Source organism: Canis lupus, chromosome 11 (assembly GCF_011100685.1).
Source record: "Canis lupus familiaris isolate Mischka breed German Shepherd chromosome 11, alternate assembly UU_Cfam_GSD_1.0, whole genome shotgun sequence".
Taxonomy (NCBI): Eukaryota; Metazoa; Chordata; class Mammalia; order Carnivora; family Canidae; genus Canis; species Canis lupus.
In genome coordinates this window covers 39,568,720-39,588,637 of record NC_049232.1, presented here as the reverse complement: position 1 = coordinate 39,588,637, position 19,918 = coordinate 39,568,720, and the positions used below count along the sequence as shown (strand labels likewise).

General features: G+C 40.8%; 1 protein-coding gene across 3 annotated transcripts in view; it reads left to right on the top strand.

Annotated features, from left to right (window-relative positions):
* Nucleotides 1-9,718: 9,718 nt before the first annotated feature.
* SLC24A2 (solute carrier family 24 member 2) overlaps nucleotides 9,719-19,918 on the top strand; it is a 251,756-nt gene continuing 241,556 nt past the window's right edge. For 2 of the 3 annotated variants that reach the window (XM_038552506.1, XM_038552504.1), the window contains exons 1-2: nucleotides 9,719-9,845; nucleotides 11,724-12,811. In XM_038552506.1, the coding sequence (XP_038408434.1) occupies nucleotides 11,882-12,811 (930 nt within the window). In that variant the 5' untranslated portion in view covers nucleotides 9,719-9,845; nucleotides 11,724-11,881. Of the gene's footprint in view, nucleotides 9,846-10,313; nucleotides 10,547-11,723; nucleotides 12,812-19,918 lie in introns of those variants that run through there. The other variant, XM_038552505.1, reaches the window with a different exon arrangement.

Below are 19,918 nucleotides of genomic sequence, written 5' to 3'. Positions count from 1 at the left end.
ATGTTTAAATCCTAAGATTTAACAGAATATGATTCCTAATCTAACAAAATGTTTAACATTTTTACCTTTAAATAATATAATTTTGATGTTATTTCTTCTTTATACTTCCAGATTCAAATTATTCCTATTAATTATATTTAACAGAAATATTGAGAAACATATCCAAACTTTATTGTCCCTTCATTCTAGGTATCTCTATTCAACACTCTTTTATAAATCCTTACATTTCAAAACATTAAAATATACACTTACACAAGAATTACAACATAGTAACTATAAAAGACAAATAAAAAAAACCCTACTTAGATGGAGGAACAACTAGAATTTCAGGATGAAAATAAACTGGTCATTCTCCCAAATCACAGACAGTTTTATAAGGAACACATAATCTATCTGATCTGTATATGGAGCTTTGGCTAACTGGCTATAGAGCTATCACTGTTTCTCAGATGTTTTTATGACAGGTGACCATTTATCAAGGGTTCTTGAGACATCCTACACCTTTTCACTAGAGCTGGTGAGTTTTTATTATGAATGAACTTCACTGTTGCTATAGTAACATTTCCCAAGTGGTACAGAGTTATTTCAGTATTTTAATAATCAGCCTGACCATTATCTGTCCTAAGTCTGCATGGACTCCTCCATTGAAGGGTCAAGAAAATTACTCTTAATAAAGAATGCTCTCCATTATAGTCCGATGTGTGCCTAGTATGGAAAACTGACAGGACAGGAAGTATTTGAGGGAAAATAGTGACTCTCCCTAATCCTTCTGCTAAGGATTTAGCCAAGACAAGACAAAGTTTGGTTGTCCCTGCCATCCCCTTGATTTCAGACTTCTAGCACCTGGAGCTGTAAGAGAATAAACTTCTGTTGTTTTAAGCTACCAAGTGTGTGGAAACTAGTTTTGGCAACTTGAGGAAACTAATATACATATAAGTAAACTTGAGTGTGATGCAGGAGAGAGGGAGGGAATATCAGGTAGATTTGCAGTGCTGACCAAAGTGGACTGAATAGAAACAAACACACAAATGGCTAAACAAAACATCTGAACCACAAAAAGAGACTGAACATTGTCTCCAGCTGACAGCCAGCAAGGAAATCAAGACCTTAGTTCTACAAGAGCATGGAGCAGAGTCCTCCCAATACCTGAATGAGCAGGAAACAGATTTCCCCTTGAGCTTCCAGAAAAATTGCCTTGCTGACACCTCCATTTTTAGTCCAGTGAGACTATACTGGAGTTCTGACCTATAGAACTGTAAGATAATAAATGTGTTGTTTTAAGATGCTGAGGTTGTATTGTTTATTTTTTAACAGCAGCAATAGAAAACTAATTGCACAAAGATATAGGATACGCCCCAAAGATATAAAGCTTCGCTGAAAGTCTTAAAAAAGCAATGACATCTCCAAAGATCTTCCCCCACCCTGTGTAGCTAGGAGATGGCCCTTCTCAGAGCTGGAAGAAGACTGAAGGTTGACCCTCTGTAGAAGCTCAACAAGAGTTATCTGGGACATAGGGCAAAGCTATGGTCAAGTGTGAGCTATCTTAAAGTCTATAAGCTGAATGATAAAACTCCATCAACTTCATTTCTTACTCAGTTCCCATAATGCTGGCAGCTAGGAATAAATATCTCTGGTAGGAGCTTGAAGAAATCCCCCATGGGGAAATTGATCAGCCAAGGAGAAGTTATACAGATACTGACACTCTTTTTTTTTTTAATTTTTATTTATTTATGATAGTCACACACAGAGAGAGAGAGAGAGGCAGAGACACAGGCAGAGGGAGAAGCAGGCTCCATGCACCGGGAGCACGACGTGGGACTCGATCCCGGGTCTCCAGGATCGCACCCCGGACCAAAGGCAGGTGCTAAACCACTGCGCCACCCAGGGATCCCCGATACTGACACTCTCATTTCTTCCAATGTAATGGTCAAGTCCTCACTTGATTACCCTATAGTAATCAAGTATAGTAAAGCCCTCTTCTTGACAGGTCCCATCCAAGCGAGGGCTTTGGATTAGCATTTTAGTGCCTCACTCTTAATTATCTTTCTTTTTAAGATTTTATTTGTAAGAAATTTCTACACCGAACATGGGGTTCAAACTAACAACCCTGAGATCAAGAGTTGCATGCTCTGCCAACTGAGCCAGGCAGGTACCCTCCTCACTCTTAATTATTAACAGACACCAAAGTAAACCAGACATTTTAGAAAGGCCAGAATAGTGAAAAGGAACTTGTAGGAAACTGAACCTTCAAGGGGAAGACTGTGCAATAAGCTATAAGAAATTTTCTGTCATTCAAAGATTTTATTGAACACCTACTAGGCATTTACTGTTCTAGGTGTTGAACATAAAGTAATTAGCAAGGAAGAAAAGTGCAGGGCCTTATGAGGCTTACATTACCTAAGCAAGGGAAGAGATGCTGCTAGACCTAAGGACTAAAGGCAGAGAACTGTCTTTAAAAGAAAGAGTCAAAGAACAAGATAGAGCTTTTAAAAATTAAAAATGTAATAAGTGGACTTTTTAATACTAGAAGGATTAAATGATACAGCTGAAAATCTCCTGAGAGATAGAAAATGGAGAAGAAAAAATGCCTTAATTAGGGGATCAGGCAAGGAAGGTAGGGGGAGGTCACGGAGCTCCAGGAGTGATGCCTCATGATGGGGGAACCATAAAACAGGCATATCAACTGAAATGTTTAAAAACGCTGAGGGAAAAATGAACAGTGCCATCAGAGGATGTGGGGTGAGTTCGTATACTAGACAGCTCAACTGATTGTATTTGCATAATTCAAAGGACATATTGATTAAAGATATGAATATTAATTTATTCAAAATGGTGATATTTCTATATTGAAAGGATGAGGCAAGGATTAAGTTGAGATGAGGGCTTCAGGGAGTGAGTGGGGAGACATTGTAATAGGAAGAAATAATTTTCTCTCTTAATAGGAATTTGATAGCTAACATCCACATTAGATAAATCAAGATACTAAAAAGACAAGCCTACTATTTTGAAAGGTAATGATAAATACTAGGGAAAAACAAACCGCTAAAACCTACAAACATGATACATCCAGGGACAAGGAAGCAGGAGTTGTGGGGAGAAAAAAACTGCAATTTTTAAAATAAGCCATGTAGTAATATTTGGAGTGTTTGAGGGGCTCAGTATATGTCACCTATTGTCCATCTTGATTACAAACAGATTAAGAAATAAGCAAAATGGAGTGGCAGGTGGAAGAGAAACTATCACTATTATCCCCATAAAGGCTAATTTGGGGAAGTGATAAGTTGGAGTGCTAGACAGACTTACTAACTGAGTCCCAGTGTTGAGCCAGGGGAGGTGTGCTCCCATGGTATCAGGACCCCCCCCCCCAAACCCACCACCACACACACACGTATGTTACTTGGAGGGGGAAGAGTGTTGCTGAACTAAACAGTTTGAGACCCCTGAACTGGGAAAATGATTAGTGATTCATACATTTTACTTTAATGAGTTCTATAAAACAAGTATCTTCAATGTTCAAAACCAAAGATACAGTAGCACATTCTTGTTGGCTTGCCCTATACACAGTGGATGCTCAAGGCATATATCTCCTTTCCCAATATTTTAAACTGTATATTATGTTGAAATTCTGAGCCAGAGATAGGTAAAGAGAATGTAGTTAAAAAGGAAGGCAGCAGTGGTACAATTTTTTTGAGCTGTTAGAAAGAAGTGTTCCTTGTTTGCCCTCCAAATGGATGGTCCTGACTCTGCCTCTCCCCCAGACTCTGTGCCTCTCCCCCAGCAGGTCTTCTTTTAGCAGTATTATTTATCCTTCTTTCCTTGCTAATGTGGCTTTAAGAGACAGAGGGGCACCCTGGAGGTCACTCAGGAAGTCCCCACTAGAATCAGGAAGACAGCCAGGTTTTTATACTCTAGGTCCTTTTGTTAGAAAGACAGACCATGCTCCCATCCTCTTCTAAGCCTTGTCTCAGTACTGTGCCTAACTTGGTGCCCAGGAGGCCAGAGCTGAGCTGGGGTTGCAAGAGAAACTCAATTTTTGTGCTTCCTGAGCATTTAAGCCCGGAAAAAATCCTGTCCCTAATGTAAGAATCGCAGGCATTTATAATTTCTCATTTCCTAAATAGATGAAAAAGAAGAAAGAGCAATAATTCGGGTGTGCTACTTTAAGTGCTATTGCAAAAACCACTATCAAAAGCAAAGAAGTCTGTACTTACATCTCTAAACCCCACAGATATCTTTTTCTTGCTTTATAGTTCTTATTGAACCGGAAGGGGAAAGCCACTGGCCAAAAAAAAAAAAAAAAAAAAAAAAAAAAAGAGCCAAATGCAAAGGAAAAGAAAGTCAGCCCAGAGTTGGGGGCCAAAGGAGAACATTTTTCAGAGAACATCAGGATTTTATTTTGGCATTTACACCTGTGATTTTTAAATAAGCAAAACAGATCTTCTTAGGAAGTAGAAAGCTATCCTAGATTATAGACAGCTGGTGGTAGAAAAAACCCACAGGCATCACCTAGGGATATGATCACAGCAGGCAAAATGCAACTAAGTCTCAGTAGGCAAAGACTAAAAATCTCAGTCATATAAAATGAGGGTCAGTAGAAAGAACTTGGGCGTGGGAACCAATATTGGGCAAATGAGAACCACTTAATATTGGGCAAGCCACTTAACCTCACTGAGCTTCAGTTTCTTCATTTGTAAAATTAGGAAATAATGGTGATAAAAGTCATGAGATTGAAGAGATTAATGAAAATTTGTAGTTCCCCCTTTGTTCCTATTCTCCAAGGTGACAGTCATTAGTGCCGGTCACCAAATCGTCCTATTCTCTCTTAAGCACGTAGTGCAACCATACCTTCTCGCTCCCTTGAAAATACAACCATGTGCTTTGCTTTGGCCAATAAAATCTGAACAGCATCACCTTTCAGCTAAAGCTTTAAAATTGAGTATAAGATCTGCCATGTACCTTTTTTCTCTGGCAATGTTCCAGACAGGGACCAGCTTGGCATCAGGAGTGAGCATGACATAGCAAAATTCACAAAGAACAGGTAGTGTAAATAAGAAACAAAACCTTTCTTTTCAGCCACCTTGAGCTCTTTGTTACTGCAGCAGAACCTGCACCTCCTGATTGATTCATTTTCCTTTGAGTAACTGCATTTGCCATCAACTCATTAATTCATGCCACAGATATGTATTGAACAAATGCCAAGCATTGTGTTAGATGCTGGGAAATGTAGGATCTGATTCTTGTCCTCAAGAAGCTCAAAGGAGGAAGGAAAGAAGGTCGTTGTTATAAGTCTTTTAAAAATATCCCTCTGTTGATTCCAATATTGAATGAGAATCAAGGATGAGAATTACTACTTTTGTACACATGGAGTCCTTCCTCTATGTCCTGGTTACTTGAAGATATTGATAACAGAGAAGGTGGAATTGTAATAAAAGAAAGGAAGAAGGTTGTGTGTTGAAGGGAGAATGAAAAAAGAGGTGGTTAAACTGACAAAGTAAAAACTGAGTATTTCACGTTGTCTCTTGGTTACCCACAACTTCCTGGCTCAGCTATCTCTCTTCCATGTTCCCTTTAAGAAAATTTATTAGAACTTTTCTCCTTTAGTCTGAACATCAAGTCAAAAACAATATAAAATTGCTTATTATAACTTCAGTACCATTGACTTTTAAAAAATTCTCAATTTATTATGGAGAAGATGTAAAATAAAAACCCAACACAATAAATTTCTCATGGTGAAATTATAGACACAGTGCCAATTGGATATGTCATTTTAGATGGAAGCAAGGGGAACTTACCAATCCTATCATAAACCATGCCATCCTATGTTTCTATGTGAAAATGATATGGGTGCCTTAGTAAGTTATTAACTCATCCTGTTGGCCATTTTCATTAAGGTTTTTCTGTGAAGTTTTATCTTGTTCTTTTGTTTGGAACCATTCCTCTGCTTCTTCATTTTCCCTAAGCATTAGATAAAATAGCCACTTCTAGTCTCGAAGGAGTGGCCTCCTATAAGAGATAATCTTATTGTTCAACCCGCCCTAGCTCTTCCTCATCTCTCAAACTTTTGTGATTGTCCAAGCAGCCTATTTTATTTGAATGGCTCCCAGGAGTTCAAGGTGTGCCAAGACCTGTCAATGTCCCAGAGGGGAGGATCTCAGCATCTAGAGGCAGACCCTGAGGTACCAACTTTTATTTATTTATTGATTTTTTAAAAGATTTTATTTATTTATTCATGAGAGACACAGAGAGAGGTGGGGGGGTGGGGCAGAAACATAGGCAGAGGGAGACGCAGGCTCCGTGCAAGGAGCCCGATATGGGACTCGATCCCAGGACTCCAGGATCATGCCCTGGGCTAAAGGCAGGCACCAAACCGCTGAGCCACCTAGGGAGCCCAGGTACCAACTTTTAAAGTATGCAAATATATACAGTCCCCTGGGGTCACAAGCCTAAGCCCCACAGGCCACCAGTGCTAAGTAACCAAGACATATCCTTTGGGGACAAAAATCAGGGCTGCAGATAACTGTATGAGCCTCTATGGGAGATACCTGAGAGCTGTGGCAATGCAGAGAAAGAGCGCAGAGATGGTATGCATGGGCCCAGACCTTTAGATATAGGCCTGAAGCTCCGGCTGAAGCTCCAGGACAAGGAAATAGGCCTTTTTCACAGGAAAGACTGAGTGTATGTTTCAGGCTGCTGTCCTTGCAGTGCCCTGGGTGGAGGTCAGGGTGGGGGGACACAGACTGCCCTAAAACTAGCTGTACGATTATTCCAGGCCTGTGGGACCCAGGAAGATGAGCGCCTCCCACCCCCCACACTTCCCAGCCACTACAGCAGGTGATCAAGGGGGACACCTCTGGCAGCAGCTGCAAAGAGCAGGGCACTACAAGTAAGAAGTAGGGGTGTCAGAGGTGTGTAAAAGCTCCCCTCTGGGAGATACTGGAGCTGTGGAGTACAGCAGAGTGCCAGTATAAAGATGGAGCCCACCAGCTAGAGTCAGGCAGAGGGAGTGTGTAGAGATCACACTCACACACACACACACACACACACACACACACACTCCGTTGCTGGAGCCACCCCCATCCACCTGCTGAGGACACAGGACAGGACAGCACCAGAGCAAAGACGGCACCTGCCAGGCTCCTGCCCTGGACAGCATCCCTGCAGCGCCCACAGGATGCAGGTGCCTCAGGGCGGAGCTCCAGGACACGCAAGTGGGGGATCCAACCTCACGAAGTCCCAGCGCCCCTTACCCAAGTTTTCTGTTCTGAGCGGCTTTAAGAGCTGCTTCTCCCGTCATCGCAGCCTTGTGGGGCTCCTGGTATGACCCCCATCGGTTTTCAAGGCTAAATGTTTCGGGGGGATTTTCTCTCAGGTGCAGATGTTTAAAGGTGGGGTGCCTAATAGGGAATTCAACCCCGCTTAGCTCCTTAGGGCCAAGGCCTGGCTTTTTTGAGTTCCCTCCCCAAGGTCAGTCCTCCCACCCAGGGTGGGGTGTATGGCAAGACCGTGTGTCCCAGCGCCCCCTACCTGACAAGGAGTCTCTCAGCCAATGTCTCTGGGTATTTTTTTCAGAGGAAATTGTTCCCCACGTAGCTGTTGATTGGGTGCTTTCGCTGGGAGGAGGTGAATTCAGGATGCTCCAAAGTCTTCATCTTGACCAGGAACCTGGTTCCTTTTTCCCTTTGGCAGTTTTATATTAAAAAGAGTCTATTAGCTTAAGGATGATCCCACGCTTTTTATTTTTATTTTTATTTTTATTTTTTTTTACGCTTTTTAAAATTCATTGTTGATTTCTGAAATTCTCTCCTCCAGAATTACAAAAAGAGCTCAACATTCTTAACTGGTAATTACCAATGACTCCTATAAACTCTGTGTTCAGAGAAATCACAGTTAATAAAAGAGTAAGCATGATGCCAATTAATGTTTATACTTAGGCAGGTATCTAAAAATAAATAAATAGTTGGCTCTTTATAGGAATATTTCTAGAAATACATTACAATCTTTTCCTCTTAAGCAGAACCCCGTATAGAAGATCCACCCCCACCTCGATCCCACCTCATGTAGTCAGAGACATCCACTGCATCAGAGGATATTAGGTTTGTTATGCCAGGAAAATAAGGACAAAGGCAGAGTAAAAGTATAGCCTAATTGGTTACCCTGCAGTCCATTCTGTAGAGAAGAGGCAAAATAAATGCATGATTATTTTCTTTTTTCTAAAACAGCTTCAAAGTAATGAGTTCACTCCCTTTTATCTCTCAACAATGACCAATCAACTGAGTTGCTTTAGAATCATAAGGAACTTATAATCATATTTGATGTGTTTGAAACAATTACAATTATTGTGAATTTTGGGTGCTCAAAATGACGCATCCTTGCCTAGTGGGAACTTATTTTAATTGATTCTTCGGTCTTTTTGACAAAACCCTAGTACTGGTTGATAGCTTCCTTGCTTTCTGTAAATATTTATCAATAACGTATCTGGGATTTCCTTGAAAATGATGGCACAGGAAAAATAAGTATAGATGAAACAGGATTGGCCATGGGTTGATAATCGCCCGGTGGAATTTCCTTACACTATTCTCTTACATTTGTATATGTCTGACATTTCCAAAAAAAAAGTAAAGGTTTAAAAAGTTTGGCCTTTGACTTCCAAAAGAGGACCTTGAAATCGTTAGTAAGGACAGTGGTCTTAAATGCCTGGTTTTGACGAAAGAAAAAGAGATTTGTAAGTTCCCAAGGCTTCTCTTGACTTACGAAGAGTAAGTGCAGAGGCCTGAGTATAGAGTTTTACTCAAAATCAGAGGTAGTGAGCTTTCTGGATATGAGGATATTCCCCTAGTCCCAGGAAGGCATGAAACCCTCTCTAAGACAGAAAACAGGAAGGTGGAGAGTGAAGAGAGTGGAAACCGTGAGCTGATTGCCTCAAAGGTTTTTCCTGCTGAGTACCCTTTTGACAGTTTTGGTTGTGGTCGCTGGGCTGGCTAAAAACAGCTTCTGAAGGTCACCTGTTTGGCTCATCTTCTTCCACACTTTAGCCCAGATTCTTGCCTCTAATCCCCCAAAAGACTGACTCAATTTCTTGTGGTCCGGGAAATCTTGCTTTCCAAACAGGGCAGGAAAGAGCACTGGACTGGGAGTCCAGAGGCCAGCATTTGAGCCCTGTGACTCAAAAGGACACTGTGTCCTGGGTCTCCATTTCATCACCCCTTAAACGAAAGGTCAGCTGCAAGCCCCGGGATCCTTCAGTGTCCCGACCTTCCCAGGAACCCTGGGCCTGAACACAAGCCCTGCAGGCCTTTGCGCCTCTTCACTGAACATCTTTTCCACCATTACACATTACACAGCTTCCTACCCAATAGGTGACTGCTGTCACTTTCTGCAGATAATTGGGAGAGGAGGTGCCCAGCATAGATGAACCCCAAAGTTGGCAGCACTTTCAGGCTCCGGGAAGCAGGCGCGTCACCGACCTGTACGATTTCTCCTCTGCGTCCTTGCTCGCCTGCAAAGCCTGACCCCAGTCCCCACTGCGGAGAAATCTCCTAAGAGACGGCTGCCGGCGCGGCCTCTGCGCCCGGGAGGCGTGGAGCGGAGGGCGCGGGAGCCGAGCGCGCTGCGGCCACGCTCCCCGCGCAGAGACGAGAGGGAGGGGCGCGCGGGCGGGGGCCGGGCAGCACCGGAGGCGGCGCGCAGGGCTCGCCGCGGCTCAGTCTCCTCCCGAGCCCAGCCCCGGCCGGCGGGAGCCGCGGCGAGCGCGAGCGCGAGCGGGAGCCGGAGACCGGGCCTCGGCGCGGGGAGGCGGAGGGCCGGGGACAGCCCCCGCCGCGCGCGCGTCCTCCCGGCGCATCCCGGTAAGTGCGGGCGGCCGGGTCCCCGCCAGCCTCGGGGCTCGGTGGCCGCAGCGCCCGCGGCGCCCGCTCCGGCTGCGCTCATCCCGCTGCTGCAGGCTCACAGGTGGCTCTGCGGTGGCCGCGGGTGCCCCAGGCCCCGCCAGGAGTTCGCTAACTCTCTCGGCTCGGGGCGCGGTTTCCGAGCCCCCCCCGCCCCCAACCCCGCTTCTTCCACCGCGAGCGCCCTTGCTTCCGGCTCCGAGGTGGGGGGCGCGGCGGGGCCGGGCCTGCCGTCGGGGTAGACGCGCCGGGGGGACGCTCCCCTTCCCCAAACCAGCGCCAGAGGATCGGGGGGGGCGGGGGCGGGGCGGAGATGCTGGCCAAGCGCCTTCCCGAGCCGCATCCCCGCTCGCTTGGTGGGGCGTCCGTCCTTTAGTTTTATTTTCCTATTAACCCACCGGGGAAAGTTTGGGACCACACAAGGCAAAGTTGGGGCGCGGCTGGGGTGCACTTCTCCGGCAGAGGCAGCTCCGGTGGAGCGAGGCGGCGGGTTTGCAGGTGGAGCCGGCTCGCTGGAGCTGGCCGTGCGCCCTGGGAGTGGAGTCTGTCCCTGCCCGTGGCCCTGGCCGGCATTGTGACAATCCCCGGGGCGCTGTGAGTCGCTTAATCTTTGGTGTTCGAAGCGTCGACATCTGCAGCCGGCCCCCAAATCTCTGTGATAGGTAGCAGCATCTTAGCCTGGTTTGACTTGTGTTCTTGCTCCGCTCTGCAAACCTGAGCTCCAGCTTATCTCAGTGTTTAACCGGCGTGTGTTTAATTAGCTTATTTTACACCTGAGATGATCTCAGCGAGCCTCTAAAATGAAGTCGGTGATATAAAAAGGAACAACGACAGGGTTTTTAGAGAAAAATTTAAATAGGAACCTTCAGAAAAGCTGCTGTGGTGTCTAGATGTTTTACCCATCTCTGTGGGATAGAGAATGAAAAGTGCTTGACTATCTAACCTACTAGAAGAGTCAGTGTTGGGGCTATTTTTATCAGATTTTGTGGACAGAGGTACTGCTGCAGCTTGCATATTGTTTACAAAATACACATTTAGTCTCTAGAAATAGCCTACTTGTTAGGAGTTGTTTAACTATGTTGTCTATTTTACATATGACTGAAGGTTGTTTTTAAAAATAAGCTTTAGCTGAAAACAATATCTAGGTATTTAGGGAAGGCAGCCCATGTCACCAGAACATTCTTTTGTAAACTTAAATTTTTAAAGGGCTGTTTGTCTGCATCAGGCATAGGAGAAGCTTTTCATGAAAAATAAGACGCTGAGATCTTTATGTGTTACAGGAAAACAGTGCAGTCTCCTCTGACGCTCAGTGCTTTCAAATGATAGATTAGATAGAAAAGCATGCCTTCAACTGGAATTATATAATTGAACAAAAAGAAAACACAATGGGCAATTATTGGTTGTCCAAGTACTTAGATAGTTCTAAAAGAAGTGGTATCTTTTATCACTGGGAGGTTGTTACATGAGTAGAGGTGGGATAAATTTTTAAAGGTGATCGATTTTCATCTACAAATTTTTTTATATTTAACACACACATCTGCATAGTCTATCCAACATTGGATTTACCAAAATGTTTAAATTTATAAACACATCATTGTTATAAGTGCTTACTAGGTGCCACATCTTACTCTAAGTGTCTCATCCTCAAAGCAGTCCTTGGTGGCAGTTGCCACCAGTAATTGTTCTTATTTCTGAGATGGGGAAACTGAGGCACGAGTTAAGTAACTTACCCAAGGTCAAACACAGGATAGGACTTTATCATACATGCAAAGTTCTTTTTATAGAAAAGACATATGATGATTTTGTCATTTATTCTCCTTGTTTTAATTTTTCTTTAAGCCTGAATGTCAAAAACATTTCCTGTGACGTGTAAGAATCCCTGATTGTAGAAGTTCCCCCACAAGCACCGTTGACTCTAAAGGGAAGAAAAGTATGAGAGAACCTTATCTGGTTGAGTCTACAATTTGAAGACCACCACAGCCACCAGAAAACCAAGGATGGATCTGCACCAAAGCACTGCCATTACCTTCCTTGAGAAATGGTGTTTGGATAAGTCACTGTCTGGCTGCAGGAGACATTATAATGTCAGGAAAAAACTGAAGTTAATTCGAATCTTGGGCCTTCTCATGGGCCTAGTAGCCATCAGCACTGTCTCATTTTCAATCAGTGCCTTTTCTGAGCCAGAGACACAGAGCACAGAAGAGGTCATTGGTGCAAGTGGCCCTAGGGCAATACACGGTTACCGTCAAAGAACCCTCTTAGATTTAAATGACAAGATTCTGGATTACACTCCACAGCCACCTCTTTCTCAGGAAGGCAAATCTGAGAATACTACAGATCATGCCCAAGGAGACTACCCAAGAGACATCTTTTCCCTCGAGGAGAGAAGAAAAGGCGCCATCATTCTGCACGTCATTGGAATGATCTACATGTTCATAGCCTTAGCCATTGTCTGTGATGAGTTCTTTGTTCCTTCTTTGACTGTCATCACTGAGAAATTGGGCATCTCTGACGATGTGGCTGGAGCCACCTTTATGGCGGCTGGGGGCTCGGCCCCAGAACTTTTCACGTCTCTTATAGGGGTATTTATTGCTCACAGCAATGTTGGCATAGGCACAATCGTGGGCTCGGCAGTGTTCAATATCCTCTTTGTTATTGGCATGTGTGCTCTGTTTTCTAGAGAAATCTTAAACCTGACATGGTGGCCGCTCTTTCGGGATGTGTCCTTCTACATCGTTGACTTGATCATGCTGATCATATTTTTCCTGGATAATGTTATCATGTGGTGGGAAAGCTTGCTTCTCTTAACAGCTTACTTTGGCTATGTGGTTTTCATGAAATTCAACGTCCAAGTAGAAAGATGGGTGAAGCAAATGATAAATCGCAATAAAGTCGTCAAGGTGACAGCACCAGAGGCCCAAGCAAAGGTTGGTGGTGGTGGTTGTTTATTCAATGTTCTAAGTAATTATGTTTTTGAGATCTACCACTCTTTTAATGTGATGGTGTGTGAGGCTCTAGTGGGTAGCAGATTGCTTTCTGCAGTTCTGTGGTAGCCAGACTGACATGGCAGTGGGAAAACATAATTTGGAGATATTCTTGTGGATATCTCCTAAATTCTCAAGCCACTTGCTTAAGAGTAAAACATTGATAAGTATGGGTTGTGCAAGTATCCATGAGTGAATTCAACAGTTATTTACATCCGAAAGGAGGCATAATGATTTTGTGAGCAATTTACTTTTCATGGGAAAGTGTTTGTGTGTGTGTGTGTGTGTGTGTGTGTGTGTGTGTAGCCTAGCAAGTTTCAGGCATGTTTTTTAAATAGGCCCATGACAATGATCGAAGAACCATCACTTTAGAGACATTTAAAGAAGAAAGTTTGTTTGTGTCACCAGAGCTGTACCTTTAAGTTAGCGGCAGGACCCAGAAGGACTGGTCATTGCGGTGATCATAGCCATTTTTCTTGATCCACCCAGTGATCATCAGACCACTTGAGCAGGAACTGATTGGGATCCATGACAGGAAGTGATTGCCAAGCTCTGCTGTCTGCCTCCATGGCCTTACAGCACTTTTGCATGCCATGAAAAACATGACCCAAAATAATTTTACAGTAGAATATGAGGGAGTTTTAATGATGAGAGTAACCACTTAGGTGGTGAGCAAATTGGTAGAGGGCTTAGAATAAATTGGTCTGCAAGTTTATAAACTAATTTTTTTAAATAATGACTAAACACATCAATAACATTTTATGTTAAATATAGTAATGAGGTTCTGATTTATATCCTAACATTGGAATGTTGTCTCTGAATGTGATTTTAAATAGAAACCAAAATACATATGCAGATTTTTCATACTAGCATCTGGGAAAATTCTCATGTATGCAAAAAACAGATGTTGAGTGGAGGGTGAGATATTTTATCCAAAAAAAAAAAAAAAAGGTATTAGCATAATTCCTTTACATTCAGGTTGGATGACCACTTATCATTTTTGTGGCAACCATAGCATGAAAGCAAAGTGCAGTAAAAAAACAAAAACCAAAACACCAGTAATATTGCTATTTATTACATGTAAAAGAAAAATGTTTTCATCTGTATTTTTTTTCTGACATTTCACTCAGTGTATTATTGTTTGTTAGAAACTGTAGTAAAAAAAAAAAGTCATTTACCAGTAGACATGGCAAGTAAGCATTTAGATGTTAGACTTGAATATATCCTTGAGGGCCTGATTGGACCCCTCTCCTTGCTCTAATTTTGTAGCCAGCAGGATGATCCCTCAAGCCTGATGGCTAGTTTGAGTGGTTTGCATTCATAATCTATGGGTTTATTCCAGTTAGAGTTCTTAATAATTGCCAAGGGAAAGGCATATTTTTTTAGAGTCAAGGAAATGATTTGGTATCTTACAAATATCCTGGGCACATCAAGGGTAAAAAGTCTTTTCGAGAGCTGAATATATTTTTGTTTTGTTACACAACGGTGGAACTCGAATTAACTTAAAAACAAATTCTGCCGAAGGTTATGCTGACAACATTTATGATAAAGGAATTTGCAGAGCAATTCAATGGTGTAGTTAAGATTGTGGGGAGATTTTCTAATTTCAGGAGGAGCTGGTTTTGTGCACATGGTAGTAACTTTTTAAATACAGTTTACAGGCCATATTCAATCAGTTGTAAACCATTAAAGTAGCTCTGCAAGAATCTTTACCTACTGTAGTAGGTGACTGTTATGTCGTATTTATATTTAAAAATCAGTAGCTTAGGCTGACGTTCCTTAGCAGTTGTTAATTCAAATCCATAATTTTGCGCTATGCTTAATATTGTGCATGTTTTAAATTTGGAAGTTCTGGATTTACCAAATTAAAAAAGAAAGTAGATTAGATTCAAGTCTATTTCTCCTGTTTGTTATCCCTCTCAAATATGTTCAGTGTATTATTTCCCCATGTTAGCACTAAATAGCTTTAATTTATTCCTTTTAATCATTATTATTTCTTGTGGCATTTAGTAACTAAATTGAAGTATAAATTATGACGAGAATAGAATTTTTTTAAACATAACTATGCCTTGCTTGGCATTCCTCAAAAATGCTAGAACACATTTTTTAGGTGGAGAAGTACATAATGGTATGTAAGATTTCCTTCAGGGCATTTCACCTTGTCAATTTCGTCTTTGAAGCATTGTTGGAAAAAAAATTTGTTTCAGCAGCTGGTTTTATCAATATGCCTGATTTCAGAATCGTATGGAGGTTTTGCTGCCCAAGCCCTGAACATAAGATGTCTCAAATGGGATGAGTCCTTGAATGTGGCCTTCCATTCTCATTCTGTGACTACATACCCCACCTATCCTCCAGAAGCCTGTGCTTCTGATGCCATCAAAACATGCAGGAAAGAAACCCTGACCCAAATGCAGCCCTCAATGAAATCTTCATTGAGATTTCATTGGGATGTGGTGTAGAAGAATTTAGGAAGCAGAATACTAAGCATGTTTCCATGGTCTTATTTTTATAACTATGGAGCATGGGAGTTTGGGAGACTAGAGGAAACATATTTTAGGTATTCTTGTACAAATCATCCGTGGTTCTCGCTCAAAAATCATCAGCTCTGCTGGGCTTTTGGCAGTGAACTGTTTTTGGAAACTACATGCCTCAATAGACAGGTTGAAAATTCTAATTTGGTTCTATTATTGAGGATATATGTCATGGGGCAACTGTGAAACATGGAAAAATGTGAACTGGCATATTTTTTCATAGTTACAGTAATAGTTTCTCATCTCATTTGATTTTTACACCCATTCGTTATTACTACTATTTCTTTTAGTGAGTATCATATCCTTTTTAAAAAGTTACATTGAGTCATCACAGTGTAAATAGACATGGGGCATTGACTCAGGGTGAAAAAGATTTCAATCCCAATGTGTAATTAGCTCTCTGATCTCAGAAGTTATATAAACTCTCTGAGCCACAGTTTCCTAATGTGGACCTGAAGATAATAATGCCTACTTCATGAAGCTAGGAAAATTATTAAATGAAGAAATGAATGCTAAGTGACTAACAAAGCCCTTGGCAAATGTGGGTTGTTTAATAAATGGTAGTACCTTTCCTTTTATCTTCTGTTATTAAATGAAAAGTAAGTAAAAATGAATTCTTTTTTTAAGAGTTATTTATTTAGTTGAGAAAGAGAGTGTACATGTCAGCAGGGGGAGGGGCACAGGGAAAGGGAGAGAGAGACTCTCAAGCAAACTCCCCACTGAGCATGGAGCCTGATGTGGGACTCTATCCCATGACCATGAGACCATGACCTGAGCTGAAATCAAGAGTGGGATGCTCAACCAACTGATCCATCCAGGCACCCCTAAAATAAATTATTTTAAATTCAAGAATTTCACATTTTTTGAAAGCTGTAATTCATGCCAGTGAATCATTGAGTTAAGCAGGTCATTGTCTCCCTTAGGGGCATATACTATTTGTCACAGTATGATATTTATAAGCCCTGGTTCACATACAGTGAATATTTGCAGGCCAGATATTATCATAAACTCTAAGAAACCTCCAAGTGCATTTATTGTCCTGAAATTTTATTGTGTAGAATTTTGCTTGAAATAAGTAGGCTGTTAACTGGGGTTAAGAAATATCTGTGCTAAGCAGAGGTTTTTGTTTTAACGGTATTCTTATTTGTAAATTATTGAGACTCTTCTAAAAACCTCTCCATAGCTGGTCAGGAATAACTTTGAATACTGCAGGATGTGAAGCAGTGGTGTTTCAGGGCATTCAGAGCATTTTGCTATGCTTCTGGCCTGACTGCTTGAGGTCCCTTGATCTGTTATGGTGCTAGGCCGTCATTGGCCTAGAAAGCAGCTGTCCATGGTATTTAGCTTCTTCTTAGTCTTGGCATTATAATCTGACAGCAATTCAGCCCAGTTCTAATGAAGGGAATGGTCTAAATAAAGACGCTTAAATCTGAGTAGTTGAGTAGGCTAGTTAGTAATTTCAGCGTGCTTTGCTTTATTTGGTTTGCATGTTCCTGAAAAGTTGTTTGTAAATAGAGTTCCTGTAGTTCGAGTTGTTACTAATGTTCATGAGAAAAACAAAATTGAAGCAATGCTATAAATATTCCTCATAACGTGAAGTAGTTCTTATAAGGTGCTAAACCTAAATAATTTTATTAGTACAAATCTATGGGTCCAAGCTCACTTATGGCACAGTAGATACTATTTATTCAGCCTTTGTTTCCCCTCCACACCTAGGAAATAAATTAGTAAAATTAATGTACAAACTTCCAAGGAAGGTAAGGTAAGATCATCCTTATAATAAATTAAAGGATAGTGTTACTTGGTAGACTTGGAAACTCTCTGTCCTTCTCATAAGAAAGAAAATGTAGACTTTAAAATTCTTGACTGACTAGGTGTAGTATGTAAATGTAGCATGTTTATCTAGTGATACAGCATTATGCCTTTTCCTTCTTCTGTTTCCTTCTACTTATATTAAAAGCAAACTCTTTAATTTAGTTACTGCCTGTAATTCCAAGAGTAAAGACATTTCAACAGACCCAGAAAGCCCACTGGATTTTAATACACAGAATTCAGATTATCTTTGGCTTTTCATCCTTGCTATTCTGATTTCTCCAGCAAGAGAATATCTAAATTTTCTGAATCCTGGCAATGTTGGGAGCAAGGATTTACTACCACTTCCCTTCCTTCCTCTCTTCTTCCTTTGTCCATTTCTCCTCCCACCCACCCACCCCCAATTCCTCTCTTCCCCTCTTCTTTCCTTTTTATTCTGTCTGTCTCTCTTTTTGGTAGAACCAGATAATTTGTATTTTAGCTTTAACAATGAATGGGATTGTTATGTTTAAACTGTTCCTTGGCTGTTAAGGAGGCAAGTACACCTTCAGGATGGATTTGACTGGTTTTGTTTTTCCTTTCTTTTACTTTCAATCTTCTTTTATTTTAAATAAGTCCCTAGTAAGCAGAATATAGCTACATTTTGTTTAATTCAGTTTGACAATCATCTTTTAACTGGAAAGTTGATTGACATTGATTGCGATTAGTGTTACATTTGGGTTCTTTCTGTTATGCTATTTTATACTTTCTATTCATTCTGATCTGTTTCTTCTTTATAATTTCTCCTTGCCTTTTTTTGGAGAAGGAGGGGCATTGAATTTTTTCCCCTAAATTTCTTTGTCCCTTTAATAGTTTGCAATTTATACACTCTATTTCTATTCTTTTAGTGTTGGCTTATAAATTTTAACGTGTATATTAAACTTAACATAGTATAGGTTAATTACACTGCTGCCAAACAACCTAAGGACTTTAGAACCTTTTAACTCTATCACCTGTCCTCTGTCATATATATATATATATATATATATATATATATATATATATATATATATATATATGTGTCAAAGTCCATGATTTAAGTTCTACCTTCCTGCCTGTTTTATAACAGCTTTAATGAGATATAACTTAACTTTTTTAACCCTACAAATTAGACATTGTTATTATGCCATCAGTGTTTTTAGATTTAACCATTTCTTTACCAGCTTTTCTCCTCATTTTTTCCATTTCAGACCTCTTTTCAGGAGGTTTCTTTTTTTTTTTACTCTACTGATATTTTTTATAGGTCCCTTTAGCAAGAATCAATTAATAGTAAATGCTCTTGTTTTTATTTGCTTAGAGATATTATTTCACTTTTAGTCCTGAAAGATGGTGTGGGTAGAAAATTATTTTCTCATCTTACTTTGAAAATAACATTCCACTATCTCTGACTTCTGTTTTTGCTGTTGAAAAAAACTGCTGTCAGGTGTAAAGGTTGTTCCTTTGTAAGAAATCCATGTTTTCATTTTGACTACATTTAAGGTTGTCTCTGTTTTCGGTGGTTAACATTTTCTTTATGCCATGTCAAATATTCTTTTCTTACTTATTTATCCCCAATCTGTGATTCATTAAACTTCCTGAATTTGCAGGTTAGTGCATTCTACCATTTTCAGCTCTACCTCATTCTTCCTATAGTCTTCTAGAATTCTGATTAAACAGATGTTGTACCATCTCAACCCATCTGTCACATTTTGTAACTACTCTTTTTCTACCTCTTCTTTTTCATTCTGTTCATTTTTTTATATTGACCTCCTAGTTTCTAATTTTCTCTTCAATGTTGTCTAATCTCTAAAGATCATCCATTAGGTTCCTAATATTATTATATTGTTTTATGCTTAGAGGTTTTTTGTGGCTCTTTCATATCTGTCAGGTTGACTTTTATTGTTTCTTATTCCTTCATCATTTATCAATTTCTTTAGAAATGTTAAATTCATTATATTTCATAATCGATATTCCTTGGGACAGTATCCTTGCAGGTCTAGTTTTGCTGTTTTATTGATTCTTGATCATGTAGAGTTGCTTTCTTAGGTATTTAGTGATTTAAAAAACACAACTTTGAATTCCTATTTCTTGGAACTTTACCCATAGGAAGTCATTGAGGTCTGGGTTTTAAATGTGTTTCTTTGGAGGCAGTTGCTTCTCAGGCAAGTGCCTGATAGCACAACCAACCTGGCATCATTCTAATTTAAATGTTTGACCTTTTTTACCCAGGTAGTGTGAATTCAGACTCCAAACCCATATGTGTGAGCCAGTGGTAGAAATTTTTTAAAGGAGATTCTTCTCTCTTTCTTTCTACAATATCACTCAAAACCAAGATGAAGATAAGCCCATCCTGCTATTTCCCCTTGCTAGGCAGGTTTTTCTCCCTTATTCACCAGCTAAGAGTATCAACCCTTCATTTCTCACTTATTGGAAGGGGAGGTTTCTGAATTGTTTCCTCCCTATGAGGCCTTTGTAGCTTTTAAAAACCTAGTCTTTGGCCACTGGGGATTGCCAAGTACTCTGAAGACAAAGCAATACAGACCCCTTTGGATTTGTGCTTACTTGATGCTGTTGCTTCAAGAAACCTCTGATTCCTCACTAACATAGTTAGAGAACTTTAAAAATATAATATCCAACATTTGGGGGTGTGACATACTGAGAATGGTTTCTCTGAATATTTGGCCCATTA